General features: G+C 34.3%; 1 protein-coding gene across 1 annotated transcript; it reads right to left on the bottom strand.

The window, feature by feature from the left end:
- Positions 1–6: 6 nt before the first annotated feature.
- On the bottom strand, positions 7–16,064 carry LOC129800415 (protein quiver-like). Its single transcript, XM_055844766.1, has 5 exons — positions 15,597–16,064; positions 9,980–10,036; positions 9,483–9,536; positions 9,230–9,376; positions 7–4,498 (listed from the first exon to the last, which is right to left on the bottom strand). The coding sequence occupies exons 2-5, from the start codon at positions 10,017–10,019 to the stop codon at positions 4,284–4,286; spliced, it is 456 nt and encodes a 151-aa protein (XP_055700741.1). The 5' UTR covers positions 10,020–10,036; positions 15,597–16,064; the 3' UTR covers positions 7–4,283.
- Positions 16,065–20,965: the final 4,901 nt, after the last annotated feature.

Below are 20,965 nucleotides of genomic sequence, written 5' to 3'. Positions count from 1 at the left end.
CTTGACTTTTATTTTCTTATGGAATATTTAGCGATTTTATTCTGAAATTTACAGTATTCCTCACTTTTTTTCTCTTTAAATTTAATTAATAACAAATTCAAAATAATTTGAATTTTTCTGTTACAGATTTTTTTTGTGTTTCCGTAGCAGGTTCATTAAGTTTTTTTTTTCTTTCTCTTTTTGTTGGATTTTCTTTTCTAATTACAAAAATTATTGTGTTTTTTTTTCGCTTGACTAAACTTACTAAAAAATGTTACAAATTGACATAATTTAATTTACACAAAAATTTATTTAAAATCTCCTTTTGTTTGTTGGATTTTCTTTTTGCAAGAAGAGAAATTGGAAGAAAGATGAAACTGAAGTATACACAAAATGGTCAATAAGTGAAATAATTATTATTTTTTTGTTGGTTTTTTTTTTCTGTATAAGAATTCCTAGCTTGTTTATTATTTCTTTTTCCTTTAAGTCTAATATTTATAATTATTACTTTCTAATGATAAAAGAAATAAGCAATAAACCGCTTGAAGAGCCAACTGATATGTGAATTACAGCGGTAGTTGGAAATTATTTAAAAGTGTATCATGAGAAAAATTTCATAGCCGTGGCGTCATATGTGGAAAGCATTCCAGATTTTTTGAGGGAGGTTTTGGAACAGGTTCATTCTCATTTCTCCGTCAGTCCACTTGGTTAATAATTTGTGTTAAAACAGAGAGAGATCAGGGTGAGATTATTGGGCTTGGCATCAATTCTAAGGGAGTGCATTTTGATTTGGAATATTCAAAAATTTTGACACTGCAGTGTTTGACAGGTAAATGTCAAAGTGACAGTGACGTTTGACAGTTACAACAATGACAAATGACAGATGAGGTGGGTAGAAGGAAAAGTAGAGAATGAATCTACAGGTTCCGATTTTGGGAATTGCTTTACAATCTGCGAGAAAATTATGTGTAATATTTGCTTATCAAATTGTTATTAAATGTTTTTTTTTTAGTTTAAAGAGAGAAGGATAGTTTACTTTGAAAAGTGCAATCGCAGGTTTTTTACGCTTCTTTTTTTTTCAATGCATTAGCGATTGGTATTTATTGTGTGTGAAAAAATGATGAGTTTTTTTTTTTTACAAAAAACTAATTTTTGGAATGAAAAAAAATGAAAATTCGTGTGAAAAGCAAAAGCTTAAGTTAAAAATGAGAAAAATGAGGTTAAGAAAGGAAGCTTTTTTCAGTGTTGGTGTAAGTGTACAGTGTATTCGAAGAGTTTAGTGTCTGTGAAGTTTACAAAAAATAATTAAACGGAATATTGGGACTTTGACAATGCTCCAACCTTATTTAGAATCTCTTCTTTTACAGAGAAGTTGCTTATGGCTTCTTAGGCAGACCTCCTAATATTAATTTAAGCCACGCCCCCTTTAAATGTTATGATCAAGCACAGTTGATTGGATTACAATATCGGCAGCATAGTGAGATTTCTAGGTTACTAAAACTTAGTTATTATTCGTTCCTCTTTTCTCCGCTCCATAAATCTAACTTCTACGCGTTTAAAACTTGGTTGAACTCCAAAAAATGACTTAAGATTCTTTCTTATTGATAACATCCATCCTAGTACTTACGTTATAAATAAATAACAAGGGTTCCGCTTTGAGTGATACTGTGAGGATTGGAAGAAACTCGTAAATCTACGTCCAGTCACGCAGAAAAATTTCATAAGCATAGGAGATATCTTTGGGATAAGGATGGGACCCATCGTTAGAAAGATCTTGATTTCAGATACAATATATACTAAAATTACATCGAAATCGCTTCATAAGCACCGAAAATATGGTCCGGTCAAGTTATTTTCGACTATAGCTCAAGTCAGGGGACTTTGAGGGAGAAGTGCGACCTACCGTTGGAAAGGTCTCGACCGTAAGATCCGTTAGCGCACCTTGGCGCCTTGTCCGCCAGAGGCTTCTCTAGAACCCTTAGTGTTCCTCCTAACGATCTATTCCCTACGTAAACTGAACCCAAGACTGAACCTCAATACTAATCCTCTCTACGATACCCTTTCCGAAGGGGTAACTCACAGGTTTCCGTTAGGAACGCTCTTATGAGAAATCAGTGCTGATCTGACAAACATCTATGATGTCAATTAACATACTAACGGCGAGGGGAGGTGGTCCACCGTTGTGAATATACAGAAGACAATTTCATTTATTCGTTCATTAATCGATACCTGATGAAGAGGACATTCATCCTCAAAAGGTCGCCGTCGTAGGGACTAAATTGTGAAAATTAAGAGAGGGTCAGTGTTTCCCAAGGTTAGAACACCCGGGTTACTCTACGTCTGACTATTCAGCGCCATTTCAGGAAGATGTTCGCGATCAATCCCAAGGCGTTCTAAGGCAAGATCCTAAAATTAATTCAGCCACCTTGTCCTAAATCAGTCATGAGGTCAACACCTTCTCACAATGCCTTGCATAGCTTTTTTGGGGAATATTTCTTCATTCATGCGCTGAACATGCTCATACCATCGAAGCTGTGATCTCTGAACTCGAAAAAATAACTCCTTAGCTCTTATTCCTTCGCGAACGTGCACGCTCCTCATTCGCTCTGAACGAGTAATTCCCTTAACCATCCGGAGGTACCTCATCTCGACAGCTTGCAATTGTGATTACACTTTTTCGGTCATTACACCATTCTTTTACCAAGCTTCCTTACTACCGTACAAGCCTGACCGATCCGCGATGAGAGTTCTGTGTCTATCCTACCATCACTCGTGAACAGTACCCCGAGATACTTGAACTTCTCCAACTGTTTCAACAAAAAAGTTTCAGTGCTAAAATTGTAACTCAACGCGAAACGCCATGTAATCTTCAAGCTTGAGGACTCGTTACTACTGATAAACAGATATAGACTTGTCCTTAAAAGATCCCGTTAAATTAAAACAATTAAACTAATTGAAAAAACATACGAACCTCAACAATGCTTCTTGGACGCTTATCAATAAGAATAGTGAGGATATATGAAGGCTATGAAGGTATCGTGGATGCGGGTGACTTTGCATCCTGCTTTTCGTAAGCTTCTTTTTAATTCAAGCACTTAAGGAGCTTAAGTGTTTAAGGTTCTTAAGGAGCACTTAAAAGTTAGAATTAAAGAAAAGCTTATGAAAAGCAGGGGGTAATGCAAAGTCTTAACTAACTTAGTTGCGGGTAAACTTTGGTCGCATGAAGTATGCGGAAAGATTACAAAGCCTCAAGGATACAGCACTTACCTCAATCTGCGTACCATTCGGGGGTGACTTTGCACCTCTGCTTTTCGTAAGCTTTTCTTTAATTCAAGCACTTAAGTGCTTTTTAAAAGCTAGAATTAAAGAAAAGCTTACGAAAAGCAAGGGTGCAAAGTCACTCCCGGTGTGCAAAGTTACTCGCATCTACGGTACCCAGATTGAGGTAAATGTCGCGCTCTTGTGGCTTCTTAATTTTGTATATACTTCATTCGAGTAACGCTTACTCAGAACTAAGTAAGTTTAGTGCTTTCTGCAACTATAATCCTTGCGCAACTTTAACGTAACGCGAATCTCTCCTCTGTGGGCTTTGTAGGCTTCAGATAAGTAGGGGCGTAGCATATTTCTTAGTCTCCAGGATTATTTAGAATTGAATCGAGGAGTTCTTCGATCCCTTTAATTTAAATTATCAACGTGCTTTAACGCGTCACAGAGTCCTTCTTCTTAATTTGACAGTCTTAAAACTTCGTTATTTCTTCTGTACCCCTTAAAATGGGCGTGGCTTAAATTTTTAAAGGATTCAGCCCACTCAAGAAACGAAATATTAGCTCCCTGCAAAGTTTAAGATTTAAAATACAAAAGCTACAGCATTATGAAAGAGTCCCAAAAGTACTATGGAAAAAATAAGCTTTTACAAGAAAAATAAACATACTTACAGAAGGGGGATACAATAATAACAAAAAGATGGTTATTATCTCGAGGTGAGACAACAAATATTTTTAAACTGAAAAGCTTGAGAGTTGAATCATGCAAAATATTCAAAATAATAATTTAAAAAAAATTATTGTACAGAAAATTCTTTTAAAAACTATTTGAAAAAGTAATAATTGAAATTTATCAGTTGTTTTTGTCCTAACTAAAATCATCTTAAACTGAACAAAATGAATACCTTGTATGTTATTAATTTTTTATAGGCGTCTGTTTCCTAGCTGAGAGAATATTTTTCTGTGGTAAAAGTTTGGTATTTTTTTTCATGTCTGAAGAGTGTAAAATTCTGTTGATTTTTTGGCTGTAGGTATTTTGGATTACCAACTAAAAATTTTGGTGAGTAAGAAACTCAACAGTAGAGATGTGAGTAAATTGTTAGACGGGTAGAAAAGTGAAGTGGAAGTGTTACACATATCTTCCTCGCAAAAACACATATGTCCATTGCCTGATTTTTCCATCATACACACATGATCCACCATAAAGAGATTTATCTGCAGTTGAGATGTACACATCCGTCGGACTACTTCGTAAGCTGCAATAAATAGGAAAACATAATTTTAGAAGAAAAACTGACAAAAAGACTCTTCGGGCAGAATCGGAAGGATTCGGGGGATTTCAATTGTCAAAATTTGAATTTAAAATGACAGTTGAGGCAAAAGTTTGACATGTCGCACCCTATTTTCGCAACAGATCTATATCTACTTTATTATTAAATCAATCGGAATGTTTTCCTACAGCAGAAAGGTGTAAGAGATAAAGGTGAAGTTAATGGGAAATGAACACGTGAGTTGAAAAAAGGAAATTTCAATTCTCAGTGACATATTTATTTATAGATTCTGCTCTGTGTGAAATTTTTATTCAGGAGAAAGTTGAGTGAAAAAGAAAAATCCTTGGATGAAGTTGTGGGGACAGATCAATAATTCTTGTACAGCTATACTTACTACTAATAATATTGAATTGGTGCAATAGGGCGTAAGTTTTCATAGTTTCTGTGTTCTCTCAGTCCAGAATTTCTCCTTACAATTGCAATTCTTTTGCGAAAAAGTATCAAAGCTGCGAGTCAATATTCAACATAGTTCATGTTTTCCCAAGGGGTAACTCATATTGAGAAGCCCTTGACAATTGTTCGAGAAACGCTTTGTGAAACCCGAGAAACTCACTCTTTACATTGAGAAATCCAAGAATTGCATCGCGAAACCCGAGAATACCAAAGAATTGCGTCACAAAACCTGAAGAACCCAAGAATTACTTCGCGAAATCCAAGACAACTACTTTTTGCATTGTGAAACCTAAGAAACCAACTCCTTGCATCGCGAAACCCGAGAAACCAACTCTTTGCATTGCGAAACCCGAGATATACTCAAGAATTCAATCACGAAATCTGATAAATCCATGAATTGCATCGCGAAACCCCAGAAAATCACTCTTTGCATCGCGAAACCTGGGATGGAATGATAACTTTTCGACACTATCGAAACGATAGTATCGATAAATCTATATCTGTTAGATTAAATGAATGTCGAGTTTTTGCACTTTGTTGGGCCATTCATTGTGACATTCTTAAAAGAATGCGACTGTTTATAAATATCTATATTAGCCACAAAAACTGCAGCTATCGTTTAAATTTCAAGAATCGACAGTCGATAGTATTGAAAATGAGTTATCATGTCATCCCTGAGAAACCTAAGAATTGCATAGTAAAACACGACAAACCCAGTTTTTACATAGCGAAACTCGAGAAACCCTTGTCAGAAAAAATAGGAATGAGTTATCTCTTGTGTTTTTTCTTGTGAACCCATTAATTATTTACTAGATTACTTGGCCTAGTACTACAATAAAGTGTGACTTTCCTTAGATCTTATAAGGAATAAAATTTATGAAGAAAGTTTCCAACTGAAAAAGGTTAAATCTTTCAACGTAATCTAGTTAAACTTGTCAACGCTCAGATGGGAGCTTAGCCAAAACTGATGCGTACCTCTGCACTTAATAATAATAATAATAATAATAATAATAATAATAATATTAATAATAATGCTGGCATAACATTCCATTTCTTTAGTTGGATGAGTGATCGTTTTTCGTTTGAACCTCAATATCGAGGTTAAAAAACAATCTGAGAGAAAAGTTGTACATGGACGAAAATGTAGCTGATTAAATTCTCTATCAAACCCACAAAACAGATTGTTAGGGACAGTCCTAGTTTTCGAGATATTTTTAATCAAAGTTACTAAAAAGTTCGATTTTTCCATGTTTTCTGACATTTATGAGACTACAGCGCCCATGGTGTCAGTTGTACGAACTTGATCTGTTCAGAGGATTTATCGGGCATGTAAAGGAGACCAAATTATTCCATGATGCCGTCCGTAACTTATATCCAGTAGAGAGATGTCCGAGGTTCTTTCTGAACCGAAGCATCTTCTCCATGGTCACAAAAAAACTAAAATCTAGGCTGAATTCACCATCAAGGTACCTATTAATCCATGTAGATGTCCTACCCCCCTATCCCTGTGTTTTATGGCCTACCACTGTTCTCTCTCTTGTACGTAATATCAAAGTATAAGCGATTAAGGTTTGACATCCCTGGACTTTAGCGACGATCGTTAATTGAGATAAAAGGTACTAATAAAGAGATAGACGAGAGAGGGAATTAGTTAACAAATGGTAAACGGAAAAGACCTGTCTTGTCTCTTTCAATTTTTATTCTACACTTTTATTTATTTATTTAAGTGTTGAATAAAAATTGAAAGAAACAAGATAGGTCTTTTCCGTTCCCCACTTGTTGTACCCCATTGGACCGTACCTCATCAAATCACCTCAGGGAATTAGTTAGTGACTAGACTCGGACGAGTAAGGACATGCTGCGTGCAAATCAGAAGTAGGATCTGGTTAAAACAGGGGAACAGGTAGTAACTGGTAGGTTTAGATCTCATCCATGACCTCCTGAACTGAATATTAAAAACATGAAAAAATTAAGCACAGTTAATAGCAGGAATTTGGCTCCCAATCTATCAAGACTCTGTGAGACTAGGTGGTCTTAGAATTACAAGAGTATTAGAACATTTTCAAAAAACTTCCATGAAATCGTCAACACACTGGAACATCTTTCGGTCAATGGAAACTATGCTACAAGAAAAACTGCCTACATCAGTTGCAGTCGGAAGTAACTAAACCAATTTTCATCATAAGTTTAGTCATGAATAGGAGAAAGTACTCTCCCTTCGAACGTTCATGCCTTCGAATAATGTGAATTTTCTTTTATTTTTCCTATGAGACTTACACATTTTTTATTAAATATTAGTTAGCTTATCACCAATAATTGATAATTATGATAATTATGTGTAAGTCTCTTAGAGAAGATAAAAGAAATTCACATTATTCGAAGTCATGAACGTTCGAAGGGAGAGTACTTTCCCCTAACAAATATTCTGAGATTTTGGAACCCGTCGTCAACGTTCTCCAAGATAGAAGTATGGACCGATTTAGAGAAAAACACAAAAAATTCTAAAGACTATTGCGAACTGGAGCACGTTACAGCAGAAATGGAGTTGTGCGGTAACTTGTGGAAAAGGAAAGGACTGTCAAAGGATAAATTAATAGACATTGAAGTGTCCTCATTGTTGGAAGAGGTCAACGTGTTTTATGCTGCCTACACACTAGAAGCAATTTTCGTAAAAAATTGCCTTTTTAAAAAAAATTTGACGTTTCTGCCTACAAGGATAGGGGAAATTTTCTTTAAAAAGGCATTTTTTAAAGAAATTTCTACTAGTGTGTAGAGGCCAGAATGGCCTGGTCAACAAGGCACGCTTTACTGATTTTATGCGCATTCCCGTCGTCTACAGCTTCTGTAGAAATGTTTTTTTGGTACCATTCGAAGGGTCAAAACGCTCATAATATGACTAAAAAGCACAATGGGAGAGGAGAGACTGTCGGGATTGTGTTTAATGAGTGTTCATAGCAATTTCCGTATCAACAGCATCTCTTAAAAAAATAATGGATACCCTCCACAGAATTGCTAATGGATTTGAAACCGGGAAATGTACTTTTCTTGTGAAGAACATTCAATTATTTCCTATTCAAGTAATAGAAAAATGCGTTATTTGTTGTTAAGACCATGTTTTCACGAGGTTGATGCACAACGCACAATAACTTTTATTTTGTAAACATGTTTTTGACATTTCATCAATGAGAGTGAATGAAATAGAGATCTAGTTATCTCGTTTTCTCTCATAGGAAATTTTGAAAACTTATTTACAAACAAAAGTTATTGTGCGTTGGGCATGATGCGCAGCACACAATAACTTTTATTTATGTTTTCAAAATTTTCTATAGGAGTGAGTGAGATGACTAGATCTAGATCTGATTCACTCTCATTGAAATGTAAAAAACATGTTTACAAAACAAAAGTTATTGTGCGTTGGGCATGACTCTGGATAATTGGGAACCCATTTCAATTTCCTTTTGTACAAGCTCACAGATGTTTTATTTCTAAGTTTCCATTGTGATGTTGCTTCTGTGCAGATGCAGATTATTAAAAAAGAACGGTATTTCACCAGGATAGTTACCACCGTGTCTCTTACGGAAAAGGTACGATCTTTCAAAGTTTCTAAAGGTAGACATAACCTCAAAATTCTTCCAAACTTGACAAATTCATCTGAGTTCTTTTATTTTAAATTCAAGAATTTCCGGAAATGAGAAACTTAGAAAGTCATTATTGGGTATATACAGTATATACTAAATACAATGGCCTTCCCTTAATAAAGACAAGATTTAATTTTGTGTTCCTAAAAAACCGAATTCTTCACCATAAAGAAAATTTGTAGAGAATTCCAATACCTTTCTAGAATGGCTAAATTTACTCAAAACGGTCAAATAATTTGGTTGCAATGACACATTTAGAGTCAAAAAATTGAGAAATTTCGAGATAAAAATCTGTGAAATAAACGTAACCTTTACTCACTGGTTCACCAGATAGTAGACACTTGGAGTGAACCGCCTTGTTATAAATTCTCCGTCATCTATTTCAATTTAGACGCTAAGTGTTTTTGTATTTAATCTTATCAATGTATATATAGTTTCTGCTTCATCATAAAACACCGAAAGCTCGCGGAAAGCTTCTCGAATTGAAAGTTGCTTTATGCTCTGCTGCAAACAATCATATTCATTGATTTTGTGCTCAATGACTCGAATAGGAACAATAATGAATATCGCTGGGGTGCAGAGGAAAGGGAGTTGAGTAGAGGGGTTGGGTTGAGGCAATACTTACGGGTCTTGGAGTGTCTGACCATTTTCACGCAGCACCCGTTGCATGTCATCAAGGGCGGCTGGTCTCGTGGCAGGGCGGTATAGTTGAAGGGGTCTCTGCATCTGGGATCAGTCCATGAGTCGCACTCGTAGCAATAAATTGAGCGTGCTGCAAAATTAATTGAGATTAGTCACAAATGTACTGGACAATTTCTTGCTAAAAGCACACAAAAAACAAGATCACAAGCTTTAATTAATTTTTATTAGGGGCTTACTTTGGCATTCAGCATTCACGTGAGGGATCCAAAACCAAAATGGTCCAAAGAAAGCTACATTATGAAGCATGATTGTTAGCATTAGCACAATGTTAAGTCAATGTAGTAAAGTTGGTTTTATTTGGCGCATTTCTAAGAGAGTTTTAATGGGCTTGGATGTCGGTTAAAAAAAAAACGATTAAAAAAGAAAACAATGATGAAGAAGAAAGTCAAACTATTTGTTGTCTAAATTTGCGAACGACACAGTAAACTTACTTGGGAAACATTTATATGCCCAAGAAGTCTTTAAAATCGTTGAAACTTTAATTATAATAACAATATATATAATTTTTCATTATTCTGCTATATATTTTTTATTGTTGGGCTATCTCAACGTCTTTCTGATTGCTCCTCAGACATTCCGCAGATTTGTCAAGAGGAGTGTCGAAAAGATTTTTAATTTAATTTTTTTTCAGTAAATTTCTGTGAAAAAGGGATGAAGTGTTAAATAATTTTACCTAAAAGTAACGTTGTCCATATCACAAGCCGAAGTCCCATCTCCAGCACAAGAGCAACTGAAAATTGGGGGATCTGCATTAGTGCTTTTCGGTAAATGAAGACTAAATTGATTATGTTGACAAATATCATTTGCTACTGAAAAGTGCTAATTTGAATATCATCGCATATGTAACGATCTTGAAAAATTAACATGTTCGACACTATTTTGATAGGTAGTGTCAAAATTATTCAAATATTTTTTTTTTATATATAATGTCTGTCCAAGAAGGTATTTACTTTTAGATAAAATTAAAGAAGAAACTATTTAAAAAGCAATAATACCACATCTACTAAAGCATTATCCACATGTAAATAAATATTTATTCTCATAAAATATTTCAGTATCGTTGTGTTTCCTGATTGGCCAGAGATTGAAAGCAATCAATTCTTTAGCCAATCAGAGAACATGATTAGACCAAAAATAAATATTCAATATCCTGTGGATAATGCATTAGTAAGTTTTGCATTACTTTGTTTTTATTAGAAAACAAAAACATAATTTCATAAATATTGGCTTCGATTCGATTTTTTAAAATAATAATGAGATTCTTAAGGGGTTACGTGAATTAAGAAGACTAAAAAGAAACAGAATATTTTCTCAAATTTTCTTTATCACCATAATAACAAAATATTTAGTTGAAGCTCTTAGGCATATAAAAGCACAACTTTTTAACTATATTCTCTAAAATTTATCATTTAAAAATTTTAAAAATTTAATCATCAGGACCTGATTTTTGAAAATTAAAAAAAAAACGTACTTTCCGGTGGACAAAGTTTCTCGAGATTGGTTAATCTGAAATCCAAATCGCAAGTATATTTCCTGTTAGCTGATGAGTTAGACTAGTTCTTGAACGAATTTGAAAATTACGTGGAAAAATTTTCAAAAAATTCAAATATCATTTCTCAAAAAATCTTCATTCAACTCATTAGCTAACAGGAAATATTTGTTTTTTGGATTGCAGATTAACCTAATCTGAGAACTCTTGTATGTAATGTACTCCTTATGATCTAAAACTATTCTCACTATAAAACTTACAATAAAAATAAAAATAAAATATTTGTAAATATTTTTAAAACTACGTAATAGAGTGAGTGAAATGAGTGGAATTAATTTTGTTCACTCTCAGTGTAAAATATCAAACAGATGTTTACAAAGTCAAAACCAAAAGCTCTTCTGTGGTGCTCATAGTAAATAAGAGAGTCCAATTTTAAAACAGTCGCAAATGAAACTTCTTCCTACGATTGATATTAAAGTTTTATTAAAATGAAGAAAAAAATTATCATTCAAAATAATATGAATTGTTTTTTTTCAGAAAGATTTTGTTGATAAACATACGGAATTTTTTCACTCAATTAATTGCGAAAAAATCGTAAATCAGTCCACTAAGTAAATTCTTCAAATTACGGGAAACAATTCAAATAATCTTTCAAGCAAGATCTCTTCTCTGCAAATAAATATTCCTCTGGCTTTTGTGATTCTTCACACGATTCTTTGCAAATATAAATGATTTGTGCGTTTCATCTTTTGTTTTATAGCTCGAATGGCTTGAATTCAAAGAGAAAGAGCAGTAATCAATCAAATTTTCGTTGCTTCTATATTTCTGATATTGATTATTTTAATTTACATTGAAACTCGTGCAGAGGAAACTGGATTGCAATTTATTACGAAAACCTTACGTCTTGATGATGTTGCACTAACTTTCAGTAAACTCCTCTGAAAAAGACTTTCGAAAAGCCAACGTTATGTTTTGGTCTGTTTTGACGAAATTATTTCAGGTAAAAGTAACGTAATATTGAGGTAAGAGAGTAGTTAGAGATCAAGATTAACTCGAGGCATTTTAACGATAGGCGAATAAGGTTTTCATGACCTGATTTGTATACTAAATTCACTGTATAGGATACAAAAAAGAAAACTGAGTTTAGGGCTATTAAGATCCCAAGGCAATGTTGAAGTGAAATTTTTCTACTTGGGTTTAGTATCTTTTTAATATCTTCTATAGGTCAGTTAACGACTATAAAATTTCTATATAGACGGAAATTAGAGTTCAGACAATTGAATACGTAAAATAAGCAAGGGAAAGTGCTACCTTCAGAAGATTTATGCTTCGCACAAGTAATTTTTTTCAATGTGTTATAAATGAATTTAACCCAGTATAATATTCTATTTTAATAGCTAGTCAAATGCCTCAAATTTTCAGAAATGGGCTATACGTGAAATCCATAAGAAACATAAGAAAAAAATGAATTGCCCAAAGCTTGAGTGGTCCGAAGGTAGCGTGCTTTCCCCTACAATCTAATTTGCATATTTTTCATAATTTTTCAAATAGTTTACGTAATTTACATATTTTTCAAACAGTTCTTAAAATTGAATTCATATCGTTATTTCTAAATCGTTTCTGTATTGTGATTAAAGGTTAATTAAACAAGCTTTAATGCTGCTTTATTAATAATGGTATATCTGGCACGTATGAGTTGATGTTAAGTTGATCAAGCAACCAATTTAACTGTATTTAGATTTTAGTAGAAGAAATTGCGCTACCATCGTACGACTAAGGCCACGGACAACTAATTTTTTTTTAATGTTCTTAGTGGATTTGGCCTACGGTTCCTTTCGGTAAATCTAAGGCATTGGACTAGCTATTAAAATTTTATAATTTAACGGGTAATATTAATTAAAAACATATCTCTATTGCATTAATTAAAAACATATTGGAAAAAATGAGTTGTTCGGAGCTGGAATCGTCCGAAGGTAGGGCGCTTTCCCCTATACATCTGAACATTTCAGAGATCAAGCATTCCACGAATTTTCTATTAGAAACCTAACGATTAGATACAGCAAATTGGAAACTTCGAGGGAAGACTCTTTCCTCAGTCATATTTTGCATCATTACACCTTCTAAAAATTTTGGAATTATTTCAAAAACGCATCGTAAGTTTGTATCATTTTTGGTTATGCTTTGCGATTGATTGTTCGTATGCCAATTTATCGTTGACATGCGACAGTGACCTTGAGTCACTCCTAAAATGAGATGTTTTCAAGGTCACTAATATGTAGAGAAAACCGATGTAAAATTAGCCAACAAATGATTTTTTTTCTTTGCCTATAGTGAAAAATATCTTTGAATCACATTGATAAATATTTCAATGAATAGGGAGCAGGGCCGTAGCTAGAGTTGAATTTAAGGTAGGGCATCAGTAGTTAAAGGTAGGGCATTAGTCAAAATTTTAATTGATCTGTTTTGAATAATCGATTTCCATCCCACTTTACTTGAATAGTGAGGGAGTTAACTATTTGTAGATTGCTAAATATATATTATTTTCCAATAAAACTATAACATCCCATTGTGTAATTCTATTGCTGGCTGATTCTACCCTGGTGTCCCCTGCGCCCTTAATGTTTTCAAAACTCGCAATCCCGAGAATAATCGAGTGAAGTGCACAATGGAATTGGTTGAGGTCGTGTAGCAAGTGAAACGGATCTAGTGGCCTTTTAGCTTAGATAGTAGAGAAATCGTCTAGTTAACGAGGTCCTCAAACCTATCCTGGGAGAAAGCAAGAATTTTATCCGATCTCAAATACCCGGAAAAGATTAGATGATTTCAATATAACTTGCTCGACGATTCACCGTACTACATAAATATAATTGACATTGGTATTGAACAAGAAGTTCGCAAAGTTTTTGCGGTCTATAATGTTGATAGAAGCGTATCTCTCGACTGATTCATAGAAATTTGGATTCGTTGGAAAGGTCTTGGAATTCCTGACCTACATGACTCTTCTGATAATTTTCTTATGGTATAGAACCGATTTCGGACCATATCATTTGATTTTTTATAATCTTGGTAATCTTATACGAGTTTCAAACTAAAGGTTTAACCCTGCAAATTAAACTTGTTTAAACTTGCAATATGTAATGGATCAGTTGCTTTTAACCCATGCAGTCAATGTACCAAAAATACTTGAGATAGAATGTTCATATTTTGGGATTAGTGTCCTACAGGTCCTACAGATTAATAGCTGAATTTTTTGAAAAGAAAAAAAATTTACCTATTATATGGGAGCGCGAGGAGCCTCTGTCAAACACACGTCTTAACGATCACTGAATTTACATTCTGTGCATTAATTCATTACAAACTCTATTGCCTTAGATAGGATAACTAACCAGGAAAACAAATTGGCAATCAGAATTCAAATCAGGAAAGAGGATGAAGGCCAATTTTAACAAATTCTATGGGATGTCGAATTTTCCGCCCGCCATTTTGAGCAAAAATTTTATATGACCTTCCGCGAAGCAAGAAAACAATAACAAAATGTATTTTCATCTCTGTCGGACTATTTTTCCCAAGTAATTGAAGAATTAAAGTTACTAAAAATCCATTCCCGACAGCAATTCGAGTATTAGTTGCTCAGGAATAAATCATCAAAAATCACTCAATTTGCGTATGATATATAATACCATGGTAAGGAATGGGTTAATATTCAATCAGCCTCCAAGATCGTACTGATCAGCACCTAAAGTGAACCGTGAGTGGTAGATCTGGTTTATTCCCTGGCTAAACGTCTAAAGCCCGGTATTATAGGCGAATGCTTCAAATCGGTTATGAACCGGTAAACTTAAACAATTCTGTAAAAGCACTATAAATATTAACTTTTGTTTGAGTCACAAATTCGAACATTCCGCCAAGCTAGTAGGTTCTGCAACCGTTTTTTTAAACACTAGAAATTAGGTTTTGATAAAAAAAAAGACCTCAAAACGTGAGATGATTCACAAAGATTTTGAGATTTTCTTCCGTATTTGAGATGTTGAGGCAGATGAGAGGAAGAAAAACACACATTTGAGGCGTATGAGGTACTCAAAAATGCAGCATAAACAAATGTTTAATTACATTTACGCATTCATGACGTCTTTTGTGGGGTTTGTGATTGATTTAGTGGCAGAGGAACATGAGAAAAAAATTGTTGAATGAAAATTTCTTGTGAGAGATCTTCCACAATATGTTTCTCAATGTTGAAAAATTGTCTGCACTCATATAATTTTATTTTTACCTCAGACTTTTTTTTACTGCCTAAGTGGATAATCTATAAATAAAAGGCATCTCAGAGAGAGCCGCAAAGAGAGGTCGTAAAAAAATGAAACTAAAATTAACAATCGGCGTCTTCTTCTAATTTACGCGCGGATTTTCACACTCGTGGAAAATCGTTTTTGGATATTTTTTCTGGTTAATATATTGAGAAGGAATTTTTGGGATGGTTCACCAAGCACCATTTTAATTTGTTGGGAGGGAGGGTTAAATGGCCCCAATTTCTCCAGTTCACACAATCAGCTGTTTCAATTACGTTAGACCTTTCAGTGGAGTTTTCCACCAATTTTCACCCCAACTGCAAGGACGGGAAAATTCCTAAATTGTCCTTGTGTGCACAATTTTTCTTTGAAATTTCAAACGAAATATGGTAATTTTTCACATTTTGCGGAGGTTTTTGATGGGTTTTCTCTCGATAGAGCACCAAATGGGAGAGAAAAGCCAAAAAGGGGGAGAAATGGCTATAGAAAATCGCCCAGAAAAATTGGCAAAATACCTTGGCAAGAAAGAAAATGATAAATTTCCTCTCTTTCTAACACACTTTCCTCTTCAAAATCTGCACTAATTCCTTTGCACTAATCACAGTTCTTATCCAACAAAACTAAAAATTTTCACCCCACAAAAATTGCAGTGGAATTTTCTTTTTTTCTCTGCCACAAATTGCACCTGCAGAGGTGATTTTTTATTCTCACAGAAATCACTTTGGAAAAACTGTCCTCTCTCTCCTGTGGACTTTCCTCTGCGAGGAAAAAAAGAGGAAAATTCACCACAAAATCACTGCACTTTTTCCATTTTTCAGTCCTTTCTCGTCAGTCCGAGGGGGAAAACTTTTCAAAATTTTCGGACTATTGGGAGTTCACTTATGCATTTCCCAGTGACGCGCTCTGTTTTGTCTCTGAATTTTCCTCACAGTGGTTTTTCTTGGACGGTTCTCAACCAAAAAGGCGAATATTGATCCGTTGCCGACTCTCACATTGGCCTACATTCTCTCTCGCGCTCTCTCTCTCTTGCCTCTCGGAGTTCCCCACTTTTCCGCGCGCGGGAAATTCAGGGGAAAAGGCGCACGAGGAAGCGCCAATGAAGATCTTCTGGTGGCCGAGAAAACGTGCTTCTCAGTCCAAGAGACTTTCCGTCGAGACGGTCAGGTGGGATGAAGAGGGTCAAGAGGTGATCAATTCGAAGTGGATTAAGCTAAAAATCTGGCACTTGGTGTGGAATTTCAGAAGCACCTTGAAAATGCAGGTTTTTCCCAGGATTCGTTTTCCGAATTATGCTGTAAAACTTGTGTAAAGTGAAATTCTGGTCAGAACTATTTTCTGAAAGTTTTTTTTTTTAATATAGTGAACAAGAGTCCTGAAAAACTCAGGATAAAGATCGCGAAAAAGATTTTGACCAGGGGAATTCTGTAATAATATGACAATGTCATATGACAAATTCTCGTGGTAAAGTCGTACACGGGGTCCCGGGATTGTGCACTTCGGGATTATGCACCTGACGGGGTTATGCATATAGAATAATTATGTGTGTTTGCCTACAATTGGGAGCTAATTTGTGAAATATAATGTTTGAAAACCCCTAAATATATGCAATTCTTGATGATGATTTAAAACACGGATTATGACCTATGTTTGGATTTATTCAATTGTTACTTCATACAACGTTTCGGAGATGTTTGTCTCCTTCTTCAGGTATGGAGATAATTGGGATAAATCGGGTCACAAGGGATTTCTGATACTACCACTTTACAACACTCAGAGCAGACTCTGCATTTGACTATCATGGTGTTCATGTGCTCTGAGTGTTGTAAAGTGGTAGTATCAGAAATTCCTGTGACCCGATTTATCCCAATTATCTCCATACCTGAAGAAGGAGACAAACATCTCCGAAACGTCGTATGAAGTAATAATTGAATAAATCCAAACATAGGTCATAATCCGTGTTTTAAATCATCATCAAGTATAATTAACTGACCGTACCATTCCAATATATGCAATTCTTTTGCGGTAAACTTAAAATGCAGCTCTTATGAACCGTTGGCGACAAACATTTTTGTATATATCTCGGCGTTCCTGTAAAATTCTTGAAAAAATCTCCTGCGTATCCAGGCATTTCGTGCCTTTCGCGCTGTTTTTGTTCGGTCCCGAAATTGTGCATAATACCGGAATGATGTGTACTTGAAAACAAAAGCCGTCGATGTTCGAAAAATTCAAATCAGAATTTCGAATTTTTGTATTAACTTTTTCACATTAGATTGTCAAAATTATAACAGTACGATGCTATCAAAGAGTTACTCAATAATTATGAAGGAATTTAACAATAGGATAGGAATGTGGTTCCTTCAATCATACCAACATCCTTGTTGCTTTGATTCCCCCCCCCCCCCCTCAGGAAAAGAGAAGAGTAACACATGTTGACATTCGATACTCTAAATTCGAAAAAGAAAAAATAGTTCAGCCACCACGCAGGGAAAATCAGAATTAAAAATGTTTACTTTGGCTTTTGAAAGAAACTGATTTTTAAATTCTTATTTTCTTAGAAAAGCTCCAATTTTTGATAGCTCAGATTGGTTCCTACTTACCTAGAAATTTTCACATTTGATTTTGAAAGAAGGCTAAAGCTAAGGCTTAGCCGTACGGCTTAACTTATCTAACGTCTTATCAATCAAGATTTTTCATAAAATTTTAATTTAGAATTGTATTACAAAACCCAAAAATTCTATTGCATTCTAAAGAACCAAATTAATTGGTTGTTCTTTAAGATTTTGAGATATTCTGGAACTAGGCTAAACCTCTAGTCTGAAAACGGTCTTACAAAAAAAAACATAGTTTATTTATGAATATTTTATTACAGTAGACTCTCTCTCAAATGGGCATTTGGGGCAAAATGTCATCCGGTTTATCGATAGATTTGGGCGTCAAAGCTTTTGTAAATTCCACAAAAATCACGATAAAATAGGAAGAACTACAGCGAATTTGAGCAAATTAGCTTCATAATTGAACGTGAAAATTGTCAACAAAATTTTTCGCCCGATTGTAAAAGAGCCGATTGAGCGAGAATCTACTGTATTACGAGACTTGCTACTGAAAGCGACGATATACCGAAAAATGTTTTTGAAAGCGAAGAAACGATGGAAAAAACTATTTCTCTAACTAAAGAGAATGTCAATTTATTGGATAAAAGGGGGTCACCAAAGACCTGAAGTAGATATCTTTAGCCGTTTAATCTCTACTCTCCAGAATAAACAGAAAACACACAAATTCCACTCAAATTACGCAAATTACCAATTATATCGACACTTTCCCGATTTATTACTCGTTGCAACCGATAAAGTCGTGTTTAGAATTGCAATTTCTTTAAAATCAATTCAATCCTGCCGATATTATGCTTCACTTTAATGACTTTAATACTAAAACTGATAATTTCAGAATAGAAAAGAAGTAAGTTATTTTACTGAGTCTTCTGAGAAAATGGTAATAAACATGCGATAAGCTGATAAATCTACAAATTGGGAGACTGATGATCGTTGAGAAAAAACTTAATATGTTGAAAAAATTAGATTAGAGTTTTTTTTGCGTTGTAATGGTTGTGCGAAAGATCTTCATGTCTATTTTAATTTCACGAAATGAAAGAGAAAACATTAAAAATTACGATTTTTATTTTCTCAATCTCTAAAAGGATCATTGTTGGGTAATTTTTAAATTCTGAAGTTCTGCTAAGTCGCGTTATTTGTCAGCTTATATCGGATTTAGGTATTCGGAGACTATGGAAAGTATGGATATTCTCTCTAGGAATTCCCTTTCGTCCCATCTACTCAAGTTATTTTCACTTTGTCGCCGGGTTAGACGTCAAGCGGTAAGAGATATCATCTTGCAGCCTTCGCTGACCATCCAACCATATCGCCTATGATTTGATTGACTTATTTCAAAAACGGTTCCTGGTTTTTTATTTATTTTATTTTTAGTAGGGGAAAGTACTCTCCCTTCGAACGTTCATGCCTTCGAATAATGTGAATTTCCTTTTAGTTTTCTTAAGAGATTTACACATTTCTGTTAAATATTAGTTAGCTTATTATTAATTATTGATAATTATGTGTAAGTCTGTTAGGAAAAGTTAAAGAAATTCACATTATTCGAAGGTATAAACGTTCGAAGGGAGAGTACTTTCCCCTATCATTTTTTTTATTTGCGCATAAACATGTTACTAATAACAAGAACATTCTAAAATGCACACTTAACCAATTTTCTAGGACAGAATCTTTTATCAACCCTGAACCTGTTTTCATTTAAGATGAATAATCCCTATAAATTCTGTTAACTTAGGGTAAATTTCCTAATTCAAAACCATTTCCAGATGCTTTAACCTTGACAGAAGATTCATCACGTTAATATTTTTCTGAAGAAAACTACATAAATTTGCTCTTCTAGAATGTTACTGTTTAGTGAAAATTCTTTAGATATAATTTGAAAACTTCTTAAATACAAGAAAAATACGCGAGCATATAATGCTTCTATTGGAAACATATTAATCCAAATGGAGACCAGGGAAAGTTTCTAATTGGAGACAAACAGTGTAAGTGAAACCGTGACGAAAGGCTTCCAAAACCTTTTCGAGTTGCTCTTGAGTGCAGGATTTGTTCTTATTCCTGGTCTTTTCAACTTTCCCATCTGAGACAATAAGAAAATCTCTCCAGAAAAATCATATTTCCGGGGTTTCCTATTGAAGCATTTGCAGACATTTCAGAAAAACCCTTTTTTGTTCACGAAATAGGTCATTTTTTCATTTGAAAACCTCACGTATTGTTAACAATAAAGATTAGCACTTAATTTAACTAAAATTAGCCAGAAATATGACATAAATGTTAAACAAAACGAATAAACGACAGTCGCCTTATTGTGTTTTTCATTGGAAAACATGGCCGATCTATGAAAAATTCAATGGTGAAAAGGTATTTTTAATTTTTCTGAGAAATTAACAAATTAAAATTTGTGAATATGAATGGATTTTCGCTTTATTTGGAGCAAAAATAACTAAATAATGAAACTGTTGTATAGAAAATATATAAATATAGCAATTTAGTACTGTATTTATCATGAAAACAATGACGTTTCCATTTGGAGTAGCGAAAAATTTCCATTTGGATCAGGAATTGCATTTTTGAACTCATATGATGTAACAAAAAAAGCTCGATTGGCATTGTCAGGTTTCGAACTCACGCGTGACAATGCCACGAAAATTTCAGAATTCCCCTACTGATTTGTGAATTAATTTAATCAGTAATGAGTAAACCGTAGATACGCTAATCTAAAACATAATTCACGAAGAACTCTATCCCGTGAGTTCGAGCATTCCGGAAAGCTGGGATGCTTTGCCATCTCTATTTGTTCGAAAGCGTGTTACAGGGCTAAATGTCTAACTTCGAGTCTTCGATGACCTTTTCCCCAAATTACACACTTATTAGTCAAACTAAAAAGACTTTACGTAGGCAGTTTAAGTTACAAATTCACCTCAAAATCTACAAAATGAACCCTTTTTTTGGATCTGTTTTTCAATTAAAATGAATAATCCCTACAAATTCTGTTAACTTACCTGTTGCTTATGTATTGCAAACTTACCTGTTGACGCTTCATTAAATCTCGGTTTAAGTTTTTTGCGTTTTTTTTTTTAATTGAGCAGTTCTAGACTGAGTATTTTTCAACCGATTTGGGTAATTTTGGAGTCATTTGAAAGGTCTTGGAATCCCAGACGAATGAGAAACGGTTTCAACTGGTTATGAAGGTTATGAATTTTCAGGTTAGAATTTTTAAGTTACAAGTTTGAGCGTTCTGCAAAGTTGGTACGCCTTGTTATTCGTAAGAATAAAACAAC

The sequence above is a fragment of the Phlebotomus papatasi genome, chromosome 2, assembly GCF_024763615.1.
Source record: "Phlebotomus papatasi isolate M1 chromosome 2, Ppap_2.1, whole genome shotgun sequence".
Classification (NCBI taxonomy): Eukaryota; Metazoa; Arthropoda; class Insecta; order Diptera; family Psychodidae; genus Phlebotomus; species Phlebotomus papatasi.
This window is presented reverse-complemented; position numbering and strand designations above follow the sequence as displayed.

Coding starts and splice junctions, on each gene's coding strand:
- LOC129800415 (XM_055844766.1), bottom strand. CDS start 10,019: ATGGGACTTCGGCTTGTGATATGGACAACGTTACTTTTAG. Junction 9,537..9,979: donor ATGGACAACGTTACTTTTAG/GTAAAATTATTT, acceptor TTCATAATGTAG/CTTTCTTTGGACCATTTTGG. Junction 4,499..9,229: donor GGTCAGACACTCCAAGACCC/GTAAGTATTGCC, acceptor TATTTATTGCAG/CTTACGAAGTAGTCCGACGG.